Source organism: Plectropomus leopardus, chromosome 22 (assembly GCF_026936395.1).
Source record: "Plectropomus leopardus strain MGB_pleo_1.0 chromosome 22, ASM2693639v1, whole genome shotgun sequence".
Lineage (NCBI taxonomy): Eukaryota > Metazoa > Chordata > Actinopteri > Perciformes > Serranidae > Plectropomus > Plectropomus leopardus.
The window spans coordinates 19,477,516-19,498,547 of record NC_142197.1 but is presented as its reverse complement, the minus strand read 5'-3'; the positions used below and the strand labels follow the sequence as shown (position 1 = coordinate 19,498,547).

At 39.9% G+C, this 21,032-nt stretch overlaps 1 protein-coding gene and 1 pseudogene across 3 annotated transcripts in view; both read left to right on the top strand.

Annotated features, from left to right (window-relative positions):
- The window catches only part of dock4b (dedicator of cytokinesis 4b), a 208,667-nt gene that overhangs the window by 89,764 nt on the left and 97,871 nt on the right, over positions 1 to 21,032 (top strand). For all 3 annotated transcript variants that reach the window (XM_088072897.1, XM_042511800.2, XM_042511799.2), the window contains 2 exons: positions 2,206 to 2,290; positions 16,436 to 16,587. In XM_088072897.1, the coding sequence (XP_087929023.1) occupies positions 2,206 to 2,290; positions 16,436 to 16,587 (237 nt within the window). The remainder of the gene's footprint in view (positions 1 to 2,205; positions 2,291 to 16,435; positions 16,588 to 21,032) is intronic.
- Positions 11,717 to 13,417, top strand: LOC148185904 (uncharacterized; annotated as a pseudogene).

Sequence of the window (21,032 nt, the reverse complement as noted above, 5' to 3'; positions counted from 1 at the left end):
GCTTTTTGGTGCAGTCAATAAAACGTCTGACATTAGGGATTTAAAGTTTTGTTGCTCAACTGCAGTTTTTAAAGGGACAGTTCACCCCAAAATTACAAATCTGCATTTTTCCTCTTACCTGTTCAGTCTAAATTGTTATGATGTGAGTTGCCAAGTGTAGCAGATATCATTTGAAGAGATGTCCGCCTTCTCTCCGATGTAATGAAACTAAATGGCACTCTGGTTTGTGGTGCTCGAAGTGCCAAAAAATACAGTTTTACACTTTTGTTTTCCCCCATTAGCCCATATCCACAGCAGGAACTTTTTAAGGAACCCAAGAATATTTTAGCAAAAAACTTCACCTGTGTTCAGACTGGAGAAACCAGCAACTGAAACTTAAGTCCAGATGCAGCTGTTGCTGGATCCAAAAACGGTCCTGTCTGGGGCCGATCTCAGTACTGAATTCGGTTAAAAACATGGCTGCTAGTTTTTTACACCTTTATTTCACACAGCCACTTGTTGCCATCACTTCCACTGTCAGCAGGGGTGAAAAATGATAACATATAATAACAAAAATAGAACATCAATCTGATTGCAGTTCTGTTCACCAGCGATCGCTTTGGTTCTAAAGACCTGCAGCTTACTTGTGGTAAGCTGCAGGTGTTTAGAACCAAAGCGAATTGAATTGTATGAATGTAACTGAGAGCAGAAACTCTTAATATTATACTTTGGCAAATATACTGTACTTAATGTGGATTGGGCTTGGCTGATCTGCCTGTTACAAATCTAGTGTATCAGAAAGGTTCATTGTTAGTTCCTGGGTCTCATTAGTACCTGTAATTATGTGCTCACAAAAAACAGCTATGTATGAAGTTTTGTATGCTATTCTTTCAACAACTGAAATTTTGTGTGTCTGAGCTTCTTTGAATGCACCACTGATGAACCATACTTAATCCCTGCTAACATCTGCATAACCACATTATGGTCCTGCGTTTACAAAATTCTAATGAATAAAATAAATCAAAGTTTATGTTCACGGGGAGGGATAACCTGCAGAGAACTAAAAGTCTCTGAAAGTATTTTTTATATTTACAGTGCTTGCCAGGAAGCGAAAAACTAATCTAAAACTTGGACTAAAGCTGGTTATCAAAATCATAAAACACATTTGTAGTTAATGAGAACCAGCCCAGTATGGTCTAATAACAAGTTGGTTCATCTAAAATGAAATTAACACTTGAAACAAACATAACTTTGGAAAAAGAATCTCACATTTCTTCACATGTTTTGGAGAAAAATGGGAAATTGTAATAATACAGAATATGTGATTCAGTTACTTGTTTATTCTGTCTTTTTGCAACTTGTCTTTACTTCTTTTTTCAACTCACTCTCTCTGACTCTTTCCTCTCTCCTTGCTCCTCTGTCTTTTGTTGTCACCTGCCATCCCTGCAGGCGCACTCCTCACTCAATCAAGTCTCCCCGCACTCCCTCCATCCTCCCTCCTCTCTCTTTCCTCTCTCTTTCCTCTCCATGCCATGGGGTAGAAATAAAAAATCTCCCAACTTCTGTCATCCTCTCTTTATATCTGTCCTTCACTCTCCTTTATTCCCCTGCTGTGGGCTGTCCTCAAACACACACACACACACACACACACACACACACACACACACACACACACCTCCTTAGTGAGGAGATGGGTGGACGGTCCCTCGCTGTGGGCTGTTGTATGGTTGACCAGGCCTGTCTCTTTTATTGCTGACAAGGAGACACTCTAGCGTGCCGATTTGGTCTACTGAAAGGGACGGCCTGGAGGAGGATGAGAAGGAGAAAAGGAGAGAGAAGGAAGGAGAAAGCGAGAGGTAGAGTTTGTGGAAACCGTGACGGCACGGGGAGGATGGAGAGAGAGAAAGAGATGAGGAGGAGAAGTTGGAGGAAGATGGATAAAGAGGACAGCAGGCATAGCAGGAGGCTAAAGGCAGAGGACATTTTTCTTTCTTGTGTTCCTTTGAGAAGAGGACGATCTGTCAAGTTTATTTAACGACTGACACGGATGATCTGACAGCACTGGTGTGTGTATGTGCACTTGTGGGTCTATATGTTGTGTGTTCGCTCACTTTGTTGTTAATGCTCAATATGTCTGCTTTGCCCGTCACAGACTAGGATGTTGTGATATGTGGATGATTTGTAATTCCTCACTGTGTGTTTACTGTGTGAGTCTTTGTGTTACAGACAACTGGGCTTGGACCTGGTCCCCAGGCGAGAGTTCAGCATGGTGGACCCCGATGAAATCAGCGTCACAGAGCTTTACAGACTGGTGAGTGCTCTTCTAACCCTCCATGCAATATTTAACTGCTTTGTCCTCGATCCGGCACCTCATTAAAGGAGCAGGGGGGTGAAGTGCAGTTGATGAGCATGTATCTGCTCTTCTGAAGTGTCCTTGATTAAAATGCTAAATCCAGCTCATCACTTGTATAGTGGACAGTGGTATTACAGGCGTGGTCTATGCCATCATATGATTTTATAAACCTGTGTGTGTATGTGTGTTTTGCCCTTTTCTAAATCAGTTTATATATAAGTCAGTGCCTGTAGACAATGCAGTGTCACTACTGCAGAATTTGTCATGTTTCAGCAAGCTGGTCATCTTTAATTTTAATCAAATATTTCTAAAATATATCATACTGTATAGATAAATGTAGGAAACAGGCTTTACCCTCAAACAAATCCCAGCACATAGTTTAGTGGGTTTAAATAATAGATGGATGTATGTACGATGCATTTACTGCTGCATTTACTCGATGCAGTGAAGATGCATCTGCTTTACATAACTCAAGGACGTTTTAACAGTTTGCTATACCTGCTTTCCGGCGATAGCTAAGGTTGGAGGTATTACATTTTCGGGTTGTCCCTCCGTCCATCCAGTACATTCTCGTGAAGGCGATATCTCAAAAACACCTTGAAGTATCTTCAAATTTAACACAAACATCCACTTGGACTCAAAGATGAACAGATGACCTGATTTTAGTGGTCAAAGTCCAGAGTTCACTGTGACCTCATGTGTCTCTTTCTTGAGAACACAGTAGCTCAAGACAACCATGAGAACATTTTTTTATAAATTTGACTCAAACATTCACTTGGACTTAACAAGGAACTGATTAGATTCTGGTGGTCATAAGTCAAGGTCACATGTTATTCCAAGAACACCTTGAGGGTACTTCTTCAAATTTGGCTTAAATGTTCCCTTGGACTCAAGAATGAATGCATTCAATTTTTGTGGTCAAAGTTCAAAGTCAAGCTCATCTTGCATTTGTGTCATTCTCATGAAAGTGATGTCTAAATAACACTTTAACAGAATTTCTGTCTTTCATACGCTCAGATTTCACACAAATGTCTCATAGGATACAATGATGAAGTGATAACATTTTATATCCAAGAGGTCAAAGGTCAACTATTACATCATGATGTTCTGCCAAACACTTTTCTGGCCATTACTGAACATCAGAACTCAGGATCAGAAGGGGAAACGTTTGGTCAGATACTGAATTGGTGACTCTGATCTTAATCCATGTTTTCACAGACATAGATTTAAACTGTATGTGCAACTTGACCGGTGTGCTGAGGCATACAACGGTGTGGTGGTATTTCTAGTTCATTCAGTAGTTTGTCTGATCCAGCTAACCGCTAAGGTGATGTTAGAGGCAGCTGGCAGAGTTAGTGTTGGGAACTGGCAGACTGAAAGGTCCGTTTAATAGCTTTTCTAGAGCTTTCAATTGTATTGCACATTTCCTCAGCAGATTGACTTTGCTAAGTTGTCAAGAAACTGTAGATGTTTAAATGATCACTTACTCTGAGCATGGTAAAGTCCAGTGAAACAGAGGTTAGAGTGTCTCTAGCTTTTGCACTGTGCAGGATGAGTCATCAAACTTTTAAAACTGTTTTATGTGGTTTTGCAGAAAGGGATACGACAGGGATTTTATTTGATAATACTCCAATACTGATTTTTTTGAAGAGGTTAACGATCAGTTTACTCAGGGACACAGGATTAAAACTGGGAAAATGTATTTGTCATTTCATGGGGACTTGAAGGACTTCTCATTACATCTGTGCATTATATAGAAAATATGCAATAACCCTGTTAAAAATTGCGATAAGGATATTATTTGCATTAAATAAAGAGATATTAAAGTGCACAGGTATCTGTGCTCATGCAACATCATTTCTCCTATACCAAAATTATTGTCAGAAAGCTGACATTGTATTTTCTTAGTCAGCAGTTCCTTTCTGGCATTTGCACTTTCATCTGCACTCATCTTGCCACACTTTCCTCCTTCAACCATGCAGAGAAGTATGGCAGCACTACTCAAAGAAACTGACCTCGCTTACAAATTTTGACCAGTCAGACTAATCATAACTGTAAGGGCTCTGTCTGACATTGCAAATAAAAAAAATAAATAATTTGCAGTGTGCAGTCACTCCTTTCATTAATGTTCACGTCATTCATGTCATTTCATTCATTCAACTTACGAAGAATTTTCCCAAAGATAACCAAAAAATAAGTAAAACGCTCAAGAAAGTCACCAGAAAAATGGCAAAAAAGGAAAGTCAAACACAAAAACAAACAAGGAAATGACCTGCAAAAGGTATTTGTTGTGATATTTCTGTAATATAGTTTTAAACATTTAATTTTGATAATTGTAAATATAGTTTTATGTACATTTTTCCCAAGCTTTTCAATAGAAAAAAATCTAAATCTGCTCGTTTATTGCAATTTGCTGGACATTTCTTGCAAAGTTGCCCATGTTTCTGAAAGAAATCAAATTAATTTGCTCTGAGTCCAAAGGTTTAAATACTTGGGAAAGGCGTATGAACGCAGCACAAGAATAATGATGTCTATCCAGGTTTCAAATGATTAATTAAAAGTTGGGATTGGAAATTCATTCTTGACCTTGGAAACAGCAGTTGGCAAGACAATCTCACCACTGCACTGGAGCTTTTGATGGTATCACACAATCTCTGTTGGTATTTCTTAACACTTTTAGGGCTTCATAGTCGCTTTAAAGTTTGGAATGAAAGATTGAAAAGAATATTTCTGATACCAGCATCCCATGGTGCTTAAAAGACACGATAAGCTTTCGTGTTATTGTGTGTGTATGTGCCTGTCTTTTTTTTCTCATCGAAACTACTTTTTAAAGTGTTAATACATAACAAACTCAGTTTCAGTGTTAGCCACTCGATGGGCTGCTGGCATCAGTGCTGCATGTGGTCAAATCAAGTGTCTTCCATCTGTCTCCGTACCTCTCTCTCCCTCATTCTGTCCTTCCTTTCCCAACTGTTTGCTCCCTGCTTCCCCTTTTCCATTTTCTCCAAGCCCCAACCGCTGTTACCGTGGCAACCACTTCTCTGCCCTGATACAGTGCGGGGAGAATTGTATCACACACACACAGTGTGACGGCTTCCCCTTCGTAGGGGTAATTGAAGCTCTTAATCCATCTGTTTCTTTTTTTGTTAGTCAAAACAAAAGCAGGAATAGCAGGATGAAAGCTTAATGCACCTCTATTAACTGGCATACAAAATGAGCAAATGACTGCAATTCCCCTATACTGAGACAAGATAAAGGGGCCAGCGTTCTCTGCCGCCATCCACATACAAAAACACACACACTGGCGAGCACCAAGACTCAAAACACGATCGCACCGACCCCAAAATACATGAGTGTTTTTCTGTGTTTATGAGAGCAGCTTCTTTGTTTCTGTCTGGTGCTGTGCTGCTGTGGTGTGGCTTAATTAAATTGAGATGGGGATTACCTGGTGTATGTGTGTATGTCTGTGTGTGTGTGTGTGTGTGTGTGTGTGTGTGTGTGTGCGTGCGTGCGTGTGTGTGTTGAAATGACAGTAGGGTGTTACTGTGGGAAAATGTATCCTGACTGCTACATTGTGTCAAGAAATTATGTGTTATCTTCCCAGTGAGAAATAAAGAGGATAATGAGAAGGATAATGGAGAGACATTCAGTGCACTCAATAAGAGATATCTCAGAGAAGGCATGTCATAGATTATATATAATGAGTTTGATTCCAAAATGAAAGATTTACTGTTTGATTCATTTACTGACATTTATATAAGTTTTTTTTCTTTTGATATTACAGCCCAAAATGACAGTTTGCAGGGACTTTTCTATTAAGGCAATTAATGGTGGTCAAATTTTAAGCTGCAATCATGAATAATTTTATATAGAAATGAATCTGATTATGATGTGCAGTTCCCCTCAGCTGTATGTAGCATTTTATACACACACACATATTGAAATACATTTTATAAAAAAGGCCAACCTTTAGAAATGAGCTTTCAGGACCTGCTTACAGCAAGGCACAGATTCAGCACTTTTGGTCACAAAGGGAAGGCAGGGTTAACTGCAACAGGTCAATTCTGGATTTAACATAGGAACGCAGAACAGATAGGAGGCCTGGTTAAGATGAACAAAGTGGCCTACCTGTAAAATATGGGCTCAACATCTCTGCTATATATGTAGTTCTATTATATATATATGTATATGTATATGCAATCACCCTTAAATGGTAATCTGCATGATAAATAAATGGGAAAAAATTGGTCATCCGCTTATAGTGATCAATTTGAATAGATCCCTTTCCACTGCACTTCTTGCCAGGCTGTGCTGCACTTCCAAATAAGCTCCATAAACAATATGGTTTGCCTTAGGTTTTAGAATTAGTTCAGTATTGATTTTTTTTTTTAAATTGTCAATTGAAAAACTCAGTCAAAGCAATACAGTCTAGTGGCCTTTAGAAAGATGATCTGATTTTTTTTGTTAACTTACTTGATGTGACTTTCAACACAGACACCCTTTGAAGTATTTTGTTTAGTTTGGTAGTAAGTTTAAAGTGAGAAAACCTCAATCACATCCCTAATTGCTTCCTTCGGTCTCACGCTAATTCTGCTCCGTTGCTAAAGCTGTCTGTAGTGCAAAGGCAGAACAGCTTCAAACTTCTTCCCTGCAGTGTGAGTCCGGTACAGAGCGTAAGCGGAGCAGACCAGAGTTTAGATCCCAGAGAGATGAATTCATTAACAGCAGCAGATCAGACAGCAGTGATGGATGGCCCGGGCCCGGCGCTGGACGTGCGGTAGTAAAATTTCCTCTGTGACTTCACTTATCTCTAAAGTGATGCGCGCTTAACAGCTACACTTGCTTCCTGCTTGTGTCACACAGGTCTCCCTCACACAAGCTTAAAAGAAGGCAGAAAAGAGGCTTAAATAGCGATGTAGAAGTGACTGATGGAGGGAGAAGAAGTTCCTCCATGGCCTCAGTTTGACCCCCTCTGCTCCTTGTAGTCACTCCTCTTGGTGCTGCTTCATGCTGTTTAGGAAAAGATTACCGAGTGAACAATAATGAGACGGTTGGGAAAACACACACATGGTCATACTCCCTCTGTTCAGCTATATCTCTCTGGTCCCCTTCTTGTTTCCCACAGCATTTCATGTTGCCAGCGGGGCTGCCAGGCTGTCATGTCTATCCTTTGTGTCTAGTCATGCTGAAGCTGTTGTATAACCACACACTGCTCCGGTCGGGAGGCTTAAATGACACACTGAAAATAACCTAAAACCCAACAGCATAAATTCCCGGTTATTCTGCGTCAAAAGTAGCGGCTCTGCCCTGCTGTGTCTAGAATACGTGATGTGATAAAAAACAGTGTTGTTGTTAGAAGACTCCAGCATGTTTTCTTCTGGGATCTCAGACAGGGTAAAGCAGTCAGGACCAAACAAAACATATTCATCATTTTGACAGATATTGCACTTGTAAAGTGATTTGTGGTGTAATTTTTGAGCATGTTTAAGACTTAGAGGGCCATGTTAGTGGGGTTTTTCGTGTTTATATTTATAGCACAGCCAACTGTTTTCTAAAGCATATCATAAATTTTAGATTGATTTCGTACCCTCGAGGCAGTCAGTGTTTATCTCACATTTCACTGTGGCATAAAAATTTTAGCTTTGAGAGACTCAGGGCCCTGACACATGCCTGCAGAACATGAGGTTGGGCGCTTGGTGCAAACTTTCAAGGGTGCGGAGGAAGTTTGCGCCTGATGTTGCTAAAGGAACATAACCAGCATATATCACTGCCTACTCGCTAGACGTCCCAAGTACAGAGGTTGTCTTCTTTAAGACGTTGTTTCTTTAAATATGTATTAAAATATGTCCCATGGGAGAGATGATATTTAAGCTCTGTGCAGCCCTGCACTAATAATTATCAACTTCTCCATGTTTATCATAGACTGATATATATGGAAGAAAGGTCTTTAGTCTTAGCAACCACTTAAAGTGCTTTACAACACAAGCACCATTCACATAACCCTCACCCTGACCCTACCATAAAAGGCACCACCTGCTTATCAAATACAAATTCATACACATTCACAAGCAATTTGGGGTTTAGTGTCTAACGATGATACTTTGACATGTATATGGTGAGGGCCAGGAACTGAATATCTGACCTTTTAATTGGAGACTGCTCCACCATCTGAGCCACGCTGGCCCCTTAAAAAAGGAAAGGAAACATATCTCCCCTCTGTGATTGGCTGCTCTTCATCACATGACATGCAGTGCGCAATACTGCACTCTTGAGCTGTTCTTTGTTTGTCTCAGAGTGCACTCGTTGCACCCTGAAAAAATAGGTACTTGAGGAAGCCTTCTGCGTGTCTACATTGACAATGATGGATTTGAGAAGTGTTGTGATAATATCATTTTTTCTACAAATATTGATTCTGACTATTTCATATTTCATTTCATATTGTGTTGTATCGTATTTCGAAATTTGGTAGCCTTTTGTTGCCTTTAGATTTTGTCAAAGCAACATCGTAGCAAATGTTAATGGACTTTTCAGTGTGTTCGAAACATTTCAACATCAGTGCCTAGACAGAGCAGCATATTTGCGTATAACTTCAAACTGTATTTTTCACCTCTTCCATATTTGTGGCTTCCAGATTTTACTTTTTGACATGATATTGTCCATCCAAAGGTTTAGGATCTTGTGAGTGCAGTAATACATTTAGCAATTACTGGAAAAAAGTTGAATTGGAAGATTGTTTTTCCCCCAATTTCTTTTAATTTCTGCAATGTCCATTGAATACCACAGTTTGTGTACTTTACCCAGCAAGCTCCACTGAAAGATCACAATTTATTTCCATGACCTTGCGCTTTTAAACACATGGTAAGTTATCAAGAAGGAAAATATATAAGTATTACTGTTTTTCTCTCAGAAAAGCAGCTGCAAATTAACTAATTTCTGGCCACAATAATCACAAATCATGTTTATACTGACTTTTTCATACTTCCTTGTTACCACATAGCAGCAGGGCACTTACTGGTGGTTAAATGTGAAATTTTAGGTGTTCCTTAATATTTTGTGAAATGCACTCCGACGAGACAGCTGATACCAACGTGTGTATAACTACTGTTAATATGTAGCTGGAGCCAACATCTGGTTAGCTTAGCTTAGCATGAAGACTAGTGGTTCTAGGAAATAACTGGTCCCAGCCAAATAGTCTAAAAAAAACCCCCACAAGATTGTTGTTTTTACCCTTTAGATTTAGTGCAGATTTTATAACGCAACATGTTCATATATGAGCTTTAGATTTGTAACATTTGGACAGAGCCAGGTATTTCCCCGTCTCCAGTCTTTGTGCTACACTAAAACTGAGAGGTGAGACTGAAATCGATCTTAACTCTTAGCAGTAAAGCAAATACGCATTGACCTGTTCCTTAAAATACACCAGTGAGATTGTTCATGCACAGTGGTGGAATGTAACGGAGTACAAATACTTCGTTACAGTACTTAAGTACATTTTTCACGTATCTGTACTTTACTTAAGTAAAAAATATAGAGTATACTTTGACTTTTACTCCACTACATTTTACAGCTATTTTCTGTACTTTCTACTCCACTACATTTCCAAAATGCACCACGTTACATTTGATGGTTGATCAGTCACCAAAATGCTGTCTTCACAAAAAAATATTGGTTGCGTTTCGGAAGTTTAAACCAATCAGGTGCTGCTATGTCACGCCTCAATGACAGCAGAGCGCGCGGGCATTTAGAAGCGGCAGTGTGATTTGGACAACAGTCGATATGGACTCGGAGACTGAGACCCCTGAGCCGAGCCATCCTTGGCCATATTTAAAAGAGATGTTCATGTTTACGGGCTCCAGGAATGAATCATTTAAATTCCAGTGTCTCAACTGTCTTCCTCAAAAAAAGGAATTACTGGCTTTCAAGAATTCCCCGTCAAATCTGAAGAAACACATTGAGGTAAGCAGAGCTCTTGCTACGCTAAGTTATTTTCTCGGGCTTATCATGTTAGCCAAGGTTATATTATTTTTGTTTACTGACATCATGTTATAAATGCTCTAATCTAGCAGAGTACACGTTAATTTACAGAAATCGCCAGAAAAGAGTACAACGGTGTTTTCATTATTTAGCTAACCTACATAGGAACGTAAGGTGGTAAGCTAGGTTAGCTTGTAGCACATGCTAGCTCGACGTCATTTACAATGTAATATAGGGTCTTGTTGGGAAATTTGAATGAATGGACAAGTTTGCACTTACACATAGTAACAATTTGAACCTGTCGGTGGTAAAACAAACACTTTAGTGAAAGTAATTTGTCACAGGCACAAGCTCGCTTGTTTTACTTTAGCCGCTTAGCGGTCGCTGGGTTACAACGCTTCACGTTTAATATGGTCCGTTCGGTTCCAAGAGTGTTGGTGGGGGGCTGTGAGTTTATGGACCAACACTGTCCAGTCAATTAATGTAAAACAATGCTGTGCATTTTCTTTTTTCTGAGTCTGAGCCCACAACTTTTAGCACCACTCCGCTCCGCCATTGGTTTTCCAGACAGACTAAAAGCCACAGCGCCATCTACAGTCTGTATCGAGCATATAACATCGGCACTAACGGGCACTTTGGAATGAGATGCACAGCTCCAACAATAAAAAGTTATTATGTGGCAGAGAGCGTTTATAATGAATCTATGTGTATGTTTTAAGAAATATATATTTTCTCGTTAGATATGTTCTACTATATTGTTGATAGAGTGAAAAGAGGTAGAATCATATTTTCAGTGGAGTATTCCTGTAGTACAGGTACTACAGTCACAAAATAATTATACAATGATATATACAATGATATAAATCTTAGATAATATCGCCCAGCCCTAGAATTAAGATTAATTAATTAATTATCATTATTGTTGTTTTATTTTCAGAGAAGGCACAGATCACATCTCCAGTTGCGTTACATGGACCTGACGGCACGCGACTACTAAAAAGGAAGGGAAGCTTGTCTGTTGGCGAAGGTCCTTCAACTAGTAAGCAGCAGAAACTGGTGGTGGCAGACACAAAGGCTTCTCAGAAGACCACAGATGTTGCAGTAATGAACTTTTGTTGTTCAGGGTTTGCACCCTTTTGGAGTAGTGGAGCAACCTGGATTCATATCTTTAATGCAGCATATTCACCCAAATTACACAGTGATGTCAATCACGGACAACTTTAAGAGACAGGATAGAAAAAAAACAGTGCAAATGAAGCAAAAGTGAAGAATGCTATGCAGAACATTAAATACATCTCAACAACCACAGATTGTTGGACGGCCCATCGTGTAAAGCTTCATAGGTGTTACTGCCCACTGGATCGAGCCAGAAAGCCTGGAGAGATGTTCTGTTGCTCTGGCATGTCAAGAATGAAAGGATCACATACCTATGATGTACTAGCTGAAGCCCTGAATGACATCCACATGGAATACAATATTCGGGAAAAGATTGTCAGAACTACAACTGACAATGCCTCCAATTTCATCAAGGCTTTTAGGGTTTATGGGTGTGATGAAGAAAGTGCTGCTGATGGGGGTGTGAAGATGTGAATGATAGTGAGAAGGAAGAAGAAGCTCAGAAGAAGATCCTGAAGTGGAGACAGAGGCTGTTGAAGTGAAGCTTTAATGAATGAAGAAGATGACGAGTGTGTCAATATCAGCTTCAAAGCATCACCGTTGTGTTTGTCATCTCCTTAACTTGATCTCAACAGTTGATGCCCAAAATGCCAACTCCAACGACATCTACAAGAAAATAAGTCGTGCAGCATTTGCTAAGTGCTCATCACTTTGAATAGGGACCTCCTTGCTCCTCTACAGCTGCAGAGGTCATTGAGAGGGAATGCAAGCTGCAACTCATTCGACCAGTTGACACTCTCGGTGGAATTCTTTCTTTCTTTCTTGAACGGATACTGCGAATAATTAGAGAGAGTGGAAGGAGCCATCAGAGCAGTGACCACTGCACTTAAAAATCCCCATGTAAGTGTGGCTGGGAGCAGATACACATGTACGGGTTGAGTAATATTGTAGTTGACTTACCATCTACCCCTAGTTTCAGGGGCTGCTGTTAAAGTAACTATTATTAACTGCATTGAGATAATTTGGAACATTATCATCTTATCAACCATCTGTTTCATGTTTCTAGAACTAGATCTTAATTTGAGATAGTAGCATTTCATAAGTATAAGTATATTGCACAGCCAAACACATACTCTTGTAAAAACATGATTGGTGACATTAATGTTTTTCAGATTTATGCTTATAGACTACATGTTGAAATGTTCAATATAGACTACTTTCTGATATCAAAAATGCCAAATCATAATTTCTGCAATATCAACTTGAGAATATTCTAATATACTTAGATTTTTCAACTATTTTGATCTTTTATTGATATTCTACATTCTGGTGTTTCATCCATGTCTTACAGGGTGCAGCCCTGCAGAACTTGCTTTCTTGACTGAATATGTTGCAAACCATGGGCCTAATCTCCAAGGCACTGAACATATTGCAGGCAGAGAAGGATGTCCACATGGGATGGCTAGTGCCCAATATAACCCTCATAAATGTGAAGCTTGACCTACTTGAAGACCTCATCTAGGTTCTGCCAGCCACTGATCACTGCCCTTCAAGAAGGAATACAGCTGCATTTGGAGACATGCTTTCTGACCCTGAACTTGTTGTTGCTGCCATTTTGCTTCCAAAGTTTCAGCACCTCATGGACAAGCAATGCAGACTTGCTGAAATCGGGTAAGTCACTGAGATGGTTCCTCAATTGCTGTTGTACAGGGAGGGTATTATTCATGTATTAAACCTTGTAAAAGGCAGATCCTGATCATAGTAAGATATAACACTGGATCAGAAAATGTGTTAATAGTCACTAAGGAGGAACAGCACAATGACCTAGTTATCATGATAGGCCGTTCTGTATAGTCTATGGTTATATAGTCCATGTTTATTGGTTTCACACATTTCCTTTATTCTGTCTGGAAATTGTTTTTTATAGGCATGGACTACATCAAGGCCCACTTGGATCTAGAGTCAGTCCCATCACCAGGCAGCCATTCAGGGTAAGAGGAGGAGGTGACTTTCTTGGTCTTATGAAGGGAAACGCTTCAAGAAACCACAAGGCAGCTGGACACCTATCGGTCCAGTTCAACAACCTCCATGAATGTCCTCAATTCAGTGCCCAATGTTCTCAACTTGTCCCTCAAAGTCAACCCTCCGCTGCCTGCCTCCGCAGCATGTGAAAGACTTTTAGCTCAGCCGGGCAGATTTTTTCTTCAAAAGAGGCAGACTAGGCTCAAAAAAACTTTGAAAACCAACTCTTGTTGAAACTGGAACAAAAGTTCTGGTAATGCAAATGACAATGAAACTGCCATTTTAAAACTGTTGTGCAGAGAAAAAAAAACATGTTTATAGATGAGCCTTGCCAGCATTAAGACTTGTTGAGTTCTCATGTTCATGACATGTCAGAAGTTAAAGAAAAGAAAGGTTTAAAAGAAAATTTCACAGTTGAATTGTTGTGTTGATCAGATGTTGATTAGAATAATTGTTGGCTGCATTATAGGACAAAAAATCTGATCAAATAGGCTAACTTATCGAAAGATTATTCAGAGTCTGTTTTGCTTTGAATAGATTTATAATAAAATAAATGATTTTAATATATAACCGTCTTCTTTATTGGTTTTACCTAATGACATTAGAAAATGCAGATGTTACTACTAGTAATTCTTATACCTCTGCAGATGCCATTAGTAATATTTACAAGCAACAACTTTTGTTTATTGTAAAGGTTAGCGTACTTGTGCTTACCCTCTGTGATTCATTTCACACTCTATTTTATAATTCTGTTGTTTATTGTTATCTAACAGGGTAATACAGCTCCATACTATGTTTTTATTGAAATATAGGCCTGAACATTAAGAGACAAAACATTGTGTAAGTACTTTTACTTTTAATACTTAAAGTACATTTAAAAGTAAGTACTTACTTACTTTTACTTAAGTAGGATTGTTATGTAGTACTTGTACTTTTACTTGAGTATATATTTTGCTGGTTATCTGTACTTTTACTTAAGTACTGAGTTTCAGTACTTCCTCCACCACTGTTCATGCATGACTTCCTCTGCAGAACCATCCAACAGCATATTACTAATGACAAAATGCAGATCCTCACAGGACAGAAGAATCCTGCTTTTTTTTTACACATAAACTATGATAAAAAAATGTTGCTGAAGGTAATTAATACTCATTGATGCTTTTCTGTGGTGGTACTTTACTGCACTTCACCCCTTGGATTTTCTTTATCCTTTCCCTTTTCTTCTCTCCTCGTCCTCCTCCTGCCCCTCCCCATCTCTTTACATCCTACTACAGAAGTGACTGCGGAGCACAGTTTGGCAGTGACTGTACTGGCCATCTGGTGTTCTCCGTGTGTGTGTGTATGTGTGTGTGTTTGTCCTTGTATTTTTGGATGTTGACAGCAGATTAGGATGAACCTCTCATAAAACAGAGCTGCAATGTGCGTGTTGAATCTGGATGGTATTTACAACACCGTGCTGCGCTGTGTGAGGCTTTATTGATCGTTTCGATATAGATTGACTCAATATAGCATGTAATATCAGGCACAGAGATGTGACTTTGTGCTGCATTGTTTGACTGTCTCTTTGCTTGCGTTTCCGTTCCTCAGTTTCTGTTTCTCTAAGATTAAACAACCAGTTGAAAGGGCTGAAAAGCACAACACCATTATCTCTTTGTGTCAAGAAAAATAATTAACCTACTTGAAGATAAATGCTTAGTGTAAACAAATAAGGTAGAGTACATTTAGGTGCTATTATTCCTAATGTTAAATAGGCTATAATACATTTCTGTGAAAGCTTTTGATTTGTATAGAAGAGAAATAAATCTCCCAATAGTTGTGTTTAAAGTGTTTATGTGCAAATCGGTGTACAAAGCAATATGTGCTTCCTGTACCTCATTTGTTTCACTGGCACCAACATTACAACAAAGAAAGCACCAGACAAAACAACTCAAACTCACATATTAGCCTCTGGTGCTGCTGACAGTCTGCAATATTACACACTTTATTAACCTGATCTGTATCAAAAAAATCTATATCTTAGCCTTAGTCTTCAAATATATATGCAAATCTGCAGCTGTACTCCTCCCAGCTGCGAGGTTTCTCAGAGGGGCATTATTTATCTTTGACTAGGAAACTCAACACTTAATACAGCAGCTCTTGAATGCAATTGGCCAGAATTAAAAGAGATGTAACCACATGTTGTTTTTTCTGTGGTATTAACAGTATTTGATAAGCGTTGATCCTGTATTTGAGGATCTGTCGCGATTTAGAGCTTATGGATTTTAGTTTTTTTACCTTTCCAATTCCATCCTTTTAATGCTATATCAGAACAGTACTATATATATATATATATATATATATATATATATATACACACACACATATATATTAATCAATTTTAATTACATCTTTTAGTTCTGTATAGTTGCATTTAAAGCCGGGGAAGATATATGGAAAAAGCAAGCTGCAGCTCCCCTCTCTGTCCTAAGCCCCTCCCACCAGATAACCAGGAGCATACACTGGGATACTGTATAAGTTTCCAATACATTAATTTATTTAATCCCCACTGTCCCTCCGCCTCTCCGGTGCTCTCTGCTCTCTTCCGGTGTGGACTTTGTCGCTGGGAGGAGAGCGGGCAGCAGCTCAGAGATGGAGTTGCTGTAGTGGCAAAGCGCGGAGCTTAGGGCAGACACACAGCAACAGAATTTCAGGTGAAATGAAAGTGAAACTTAATCATTCATTCTGCTAGGTGTAAAAGTTTACATTGACTCAGAAACAGCAGTTCCTTTCATCCATCAATCAGATTAAGTCAGTTGTGAAAAGATCGACAGATCAATTATCCACCCCATGAATGACAAACTGCTGCAGAGGAAAAAAAATAACTCTACCTGCACTATACTCACAGACCCCTAAAAACCTTTAAATTTAGAGAAGGGATACAGAGTTACACAAAAGGAAAGAAAAAATAATAAAAGGAAATTTTGTGCTGATCAACTCATCTTTCCTCTACAGATGGAACATCGGCATCGTAAGAAGGAGACCTCTGCACCTGCTAGCACCCACCACTTGTTCGTCCATGTGAAGAGTCTGATGAGCGCCAATCTGGGGGAGGAGCTAGAAGTCTTCTTCCACATTTATGATGGACGGGAGAACCGGCCACTCAGGTAGACACTCGGAAAAAAATAATCCCCTACTGTGCTGTATTTTTTTTCACAACGTGCCAGTATTCAAAAGGTTAAGGTAGTTCTTGTTTTTGCTGGTGTATTTTGGATGCTCGTGTTTTGGATGCATAACCCATACCAATGTAATTAAGGTAAGAGTGGCGATTGCAAGGGGGCCCTTGAAATGGCTCCACCCTCTGATGTCAAAAAGACTGCTCTAATTATAATCATGAAGACTGATTAAATGAAGCAGGTTGTTAAAGCGCACTTGGACACATAAAAGTGGGCAAGGCCATGCTCCTTTGTCATATAAAAAAAGTGTCTGTGCTGTCCACATCAAAGAGTCTATCATCCTGGGAGGCTGCAAACATCACTTGCATGCAAGAAAGCACACCAACACACACCCACATACTGCTGACGGGGCGTCGGCCAAATACAAGACTGTGTTTAAACTCCCTGGTTTTATAGTTCAAAGAGAAAAGATTCCATTTCATGTCACAAACAAGTGGATTCGTCAGGCGAGGAAAACGAGTGGGTTGAAAATGAGCACAGTAACGCTGCAGCTTCTTTTGATAAGTCATGCTTGTGTTTGACGCTCACTCTCCGCCCCACACGGTCACATCCCAAGAACAAGGGCGGCATTGATGGGACTTTTATTATTTTGTTTCAGCATAAAGTAGCTTAACTTCTGTTCCTGTTGAAATCCAGAGAATAATTCATCACATTACTGGCAGAAAATCAAACTTTTGTCAAACTTGGTTGACCTAAGATTCTTTAAATCTTGCATAGAGACTTTGTGGTTTCCACAATAATGAATAATAGCCGGTGGAAAATGAGTTTTGATTTTTTCAGGAGGTGTTCAGGGCCTTTTTGTTATGCCTTTGCATGATAGCCGTGGCCAGAGGCATTATGTTTTTGGGTTGTCCAACTGTCCCATTCTCAGGAACGCAATATCTCATTGAGGAAATTCCTGCAATTGGATTTAAGGTTTAACTGATTAGATTTTGGTGGTCATAGGTCAAAGGTCATTGTGACCTTGCATTCATCTCATTCTCTTGATCATGATATCTAGAGAATGCATTGAGGATTTTTTTTCAAATTTGGCACAAACCTCTAAATGTAAGAACAAACTGCTTAGATAGTGGTGATCAAAGTTTTTTTTCCATAACTCAAAAATGTGTACGCTAATTATGACAAGCTTTCACAAATATCTCTTATAGGATAAAATGATGAAGTAGTGACAGTTTATATCCAAACGGTCAAAGGTCGGCTTTGCTGTGGCATACAGAAAGGGGAGACGTTTGGTCAGAGACTGAATTACTGACACTAATGTTGGGTGTCCACTTTGAAACTGTGCTGGTTGTATGGATCTTCTGTGCAGCTGGGGGGAAGATGTCTGTGAAGCATCCACATTTTCATAGACATGGGTGTAAACTGTAAATGCAGCTTAACAGGTTTGCAGAGTTTTTTGTTATGTGGTTTATCTGGAAAAAAATGAGCACAAACACAAAGTATCACTGGATCAAAAGCACTTTTAATAAATAAGATATTGCTCTCCTGCCTCCTTTTAGCTCAAACATCCCACTTCTTGATGTAAGGTAAAAGGTTTGGCAATTATGAAGGTACATTTTAGAGACTACTCCCAACCCACACTTTGTCTTGAAGTGGGTAATTAGCGTCAAGTGATATCATAATAAATTTCACTTGAAGCATGCATGCATTTAAAGTGGATTTACAGCTCGTTGTCTGGAACAGAATAAAGTCGGCTTTTCTGCTTAAAAGATATCGAACAGCAACTTTGGAAAGTCAAAATTCTACACAAATCGTATTTTCTTTTAATCAAACTGAAAACAAATAACAATAAATATTAAATTAACAAACAGATACAAAGCTCTGTTTTAATCTTCTTTCCAAAATCAGCTAATTATTATTTTCTACCAGTTTTGGGGGATAAATGCAGTCATAGGCCTTCACCATTGCGCCTTAGTGGTTATGTCTTCGAGGAAAATCTTGCAGGGGCAGCTTGCCAGCGTTGTCTCTCACTGTCTGGTCGCACACATAAACAAAGACGCACACACACATTTGCGCAAGATGCCTGGCACAGAGCCATTTCGACACTTCCCTCTGTGTTGGTGCTTCTCTCTCTCTCTCTCTGTGTGTGTGTGTGTGTGTGTGTGTGCGCACGCAAGCACGCGCGCATGTGTGTGTGCGTGCGTGTGTGCGCGTGCGTCAGAGACCAGATGGGGATCTGACCCGTTGTCTTAGCACCATGCCAACACCAGCAGCCCCTTTGCACCACGGTAGCTTCTTTGTGTACAATACAGGCTTCTTTTCTGGACACATACTGTGGCACACTGTAGCATGCTCACACATGAGGCTGTTGCTCTTTTGGACTTGTAAGATTTGGTGGTGTTCCAGATCAAACACCCTTCATACTGCCTTACTCTTTTCTCTCAATGCTTAGAAGCTCTTTCCTTCTCCGTTTAAGTATAACCTCCACTTAACTCTAACAAGGTCACCCTTTGATGACTTGATGTGTGTGTTTTCTGGTCATTTGGTGTGAACTCCAGTGGCCCAGTGTCACTGTCTTGTCTTCCATGTGGCCTCTGGGGGTAGATTTAGGTTTTTTTGCAAGGGGGAGGCAACAGTGCCAGTTAATTTAGCCAGTATTTTACACACCAGTCGCTCACTCTCCCATCCCCCTCCTCTGCCCCCTCGCCCAGCTCCTAATGCAATCATCGATATCAGGAGAGGGAATAGCAAGCGCAGTGTGGGCCCAGAGGGGAGGGAAATCGGCCATTCATGTTATGTTAATACGAGCGGTGATAGAGCGAGATAAGGTCCCGCTAAGGGACACTGGTCCTCTTAGCTCGGGTGATCAACACGCTGCAGCTGTGAGGGAGAAGAGTCGATGGCAGGGGAGGGCGAGAGACTCTTGCATGTGTGTCTGTGTTTGCAGGAGTGGCTGTTAATTGGCAGTTGGGGTTTCGACAATACAGCGCTAATTAGGATTCGGGAAAAAACGTGCTCAAGTCTCATGCCTAATGCATAGGAATCCGTCTCCATATGGCTGGATAAATGGCCTGGAAAGTTACAGAGAGCAGCTAATGAGAAACAACCGCATCTAAATCAAATTGGCTCTCAACTGGTTCATTCCAATATGCACAATAAAAGGAAACTTTACTGAAGGAATACATGTATGAAAAATCATAAGCATTTGTATAATTAATTATCAGAAGCTTAATTAATTCAAACACGAGCGCCCACTGCCCTACATACACAAAACACTGCAATACAGTACAAAAAGCAGCCTTTATTTACATCATGAAGGCAACTTTTAAACTCTTGTAATAAGAGCTTTTAATAGATCAGACTATTATAAAACATACTAATCCATTGTCGCCGTATGCAGCATGAAGTCAAGTTATATAGGATCTGTTGGGGTAAATTCGGCTCTTGTGTGAATGAGGCCTACTGTAGCTCGCGCCTGCTAACCATGCCAGAGACTTGGCTCATTGTCAGGCGCTGGTGCATTACAAGGTTTTCTCTCTGCTTATCGGTGGACTGTGAAAGTCACCTAACTGGATTAGCCTTCAGCTCGCCAGCCAGGATGAGACGGGCCCAGCAGGATGCCTCCGCTGCCTCTCTTTGAGCGTGTGTGCGAGATAGAGAGAGAGAGAGGACGGAGTACAAAGAGAATGAAAAGGCGATCTGTGTCCGTCCTTTCTGTTTTTGCCCGACATGCACTTAATTCCCACCCACCCCCTGCACAAAGGCAGGGTGCCAGGGCATTTGAGGCCAGAGTTGTTATTTCGAGTTGAGTTATTCTGTTCTGTGAATGTCTTAGATGTCATGTTCTAATAGAGTATTCAAAAACTGTTCAAAGTATGATTCAGTGTGGCTTAGACAAGAAGCCAGACAATTTACTTGTCCAATTGTCTCATTGTGGATGCTTTCAGTTTTATTATTAGCTGTAGGGATGACAACATTGGTCTGTCTGTCAGCTTGTCATTCCAACAGTTTGATCCAGACTGAAATACATCAACAGCTTTCAGATTGCCATCAAATTTTGACCATACATTTATGCTTGCCAGAGGTTGAACCCTATTGACTTTGGTCTTTCCCTGACTTTTCCTCTAGCACTACCAGAGGGTTGACTCCACGTAATGTAACATAATGGCATAACATAATGTATTTTCTATAGCTCCTGTGTTGATGTGTGGCAATGTTTTGTTTACCATCAGGTATATTTCTGTTTTCTCTGCTAGCTGAAACTATGTTTGAATAGAGTTTAAATTTGATATGTTCAAAAAAAGCTGGGGGGAAAGTGAAGTGAGACAAGGGGGGAAAAAACATAATCATGAGTCCTTGAAAAGTCATGGAAAAGTTTTGAAATGTTGTCCATGAAAACGTGTGGGAACTCTATATTTGGTTTAGACAGTCGTTGT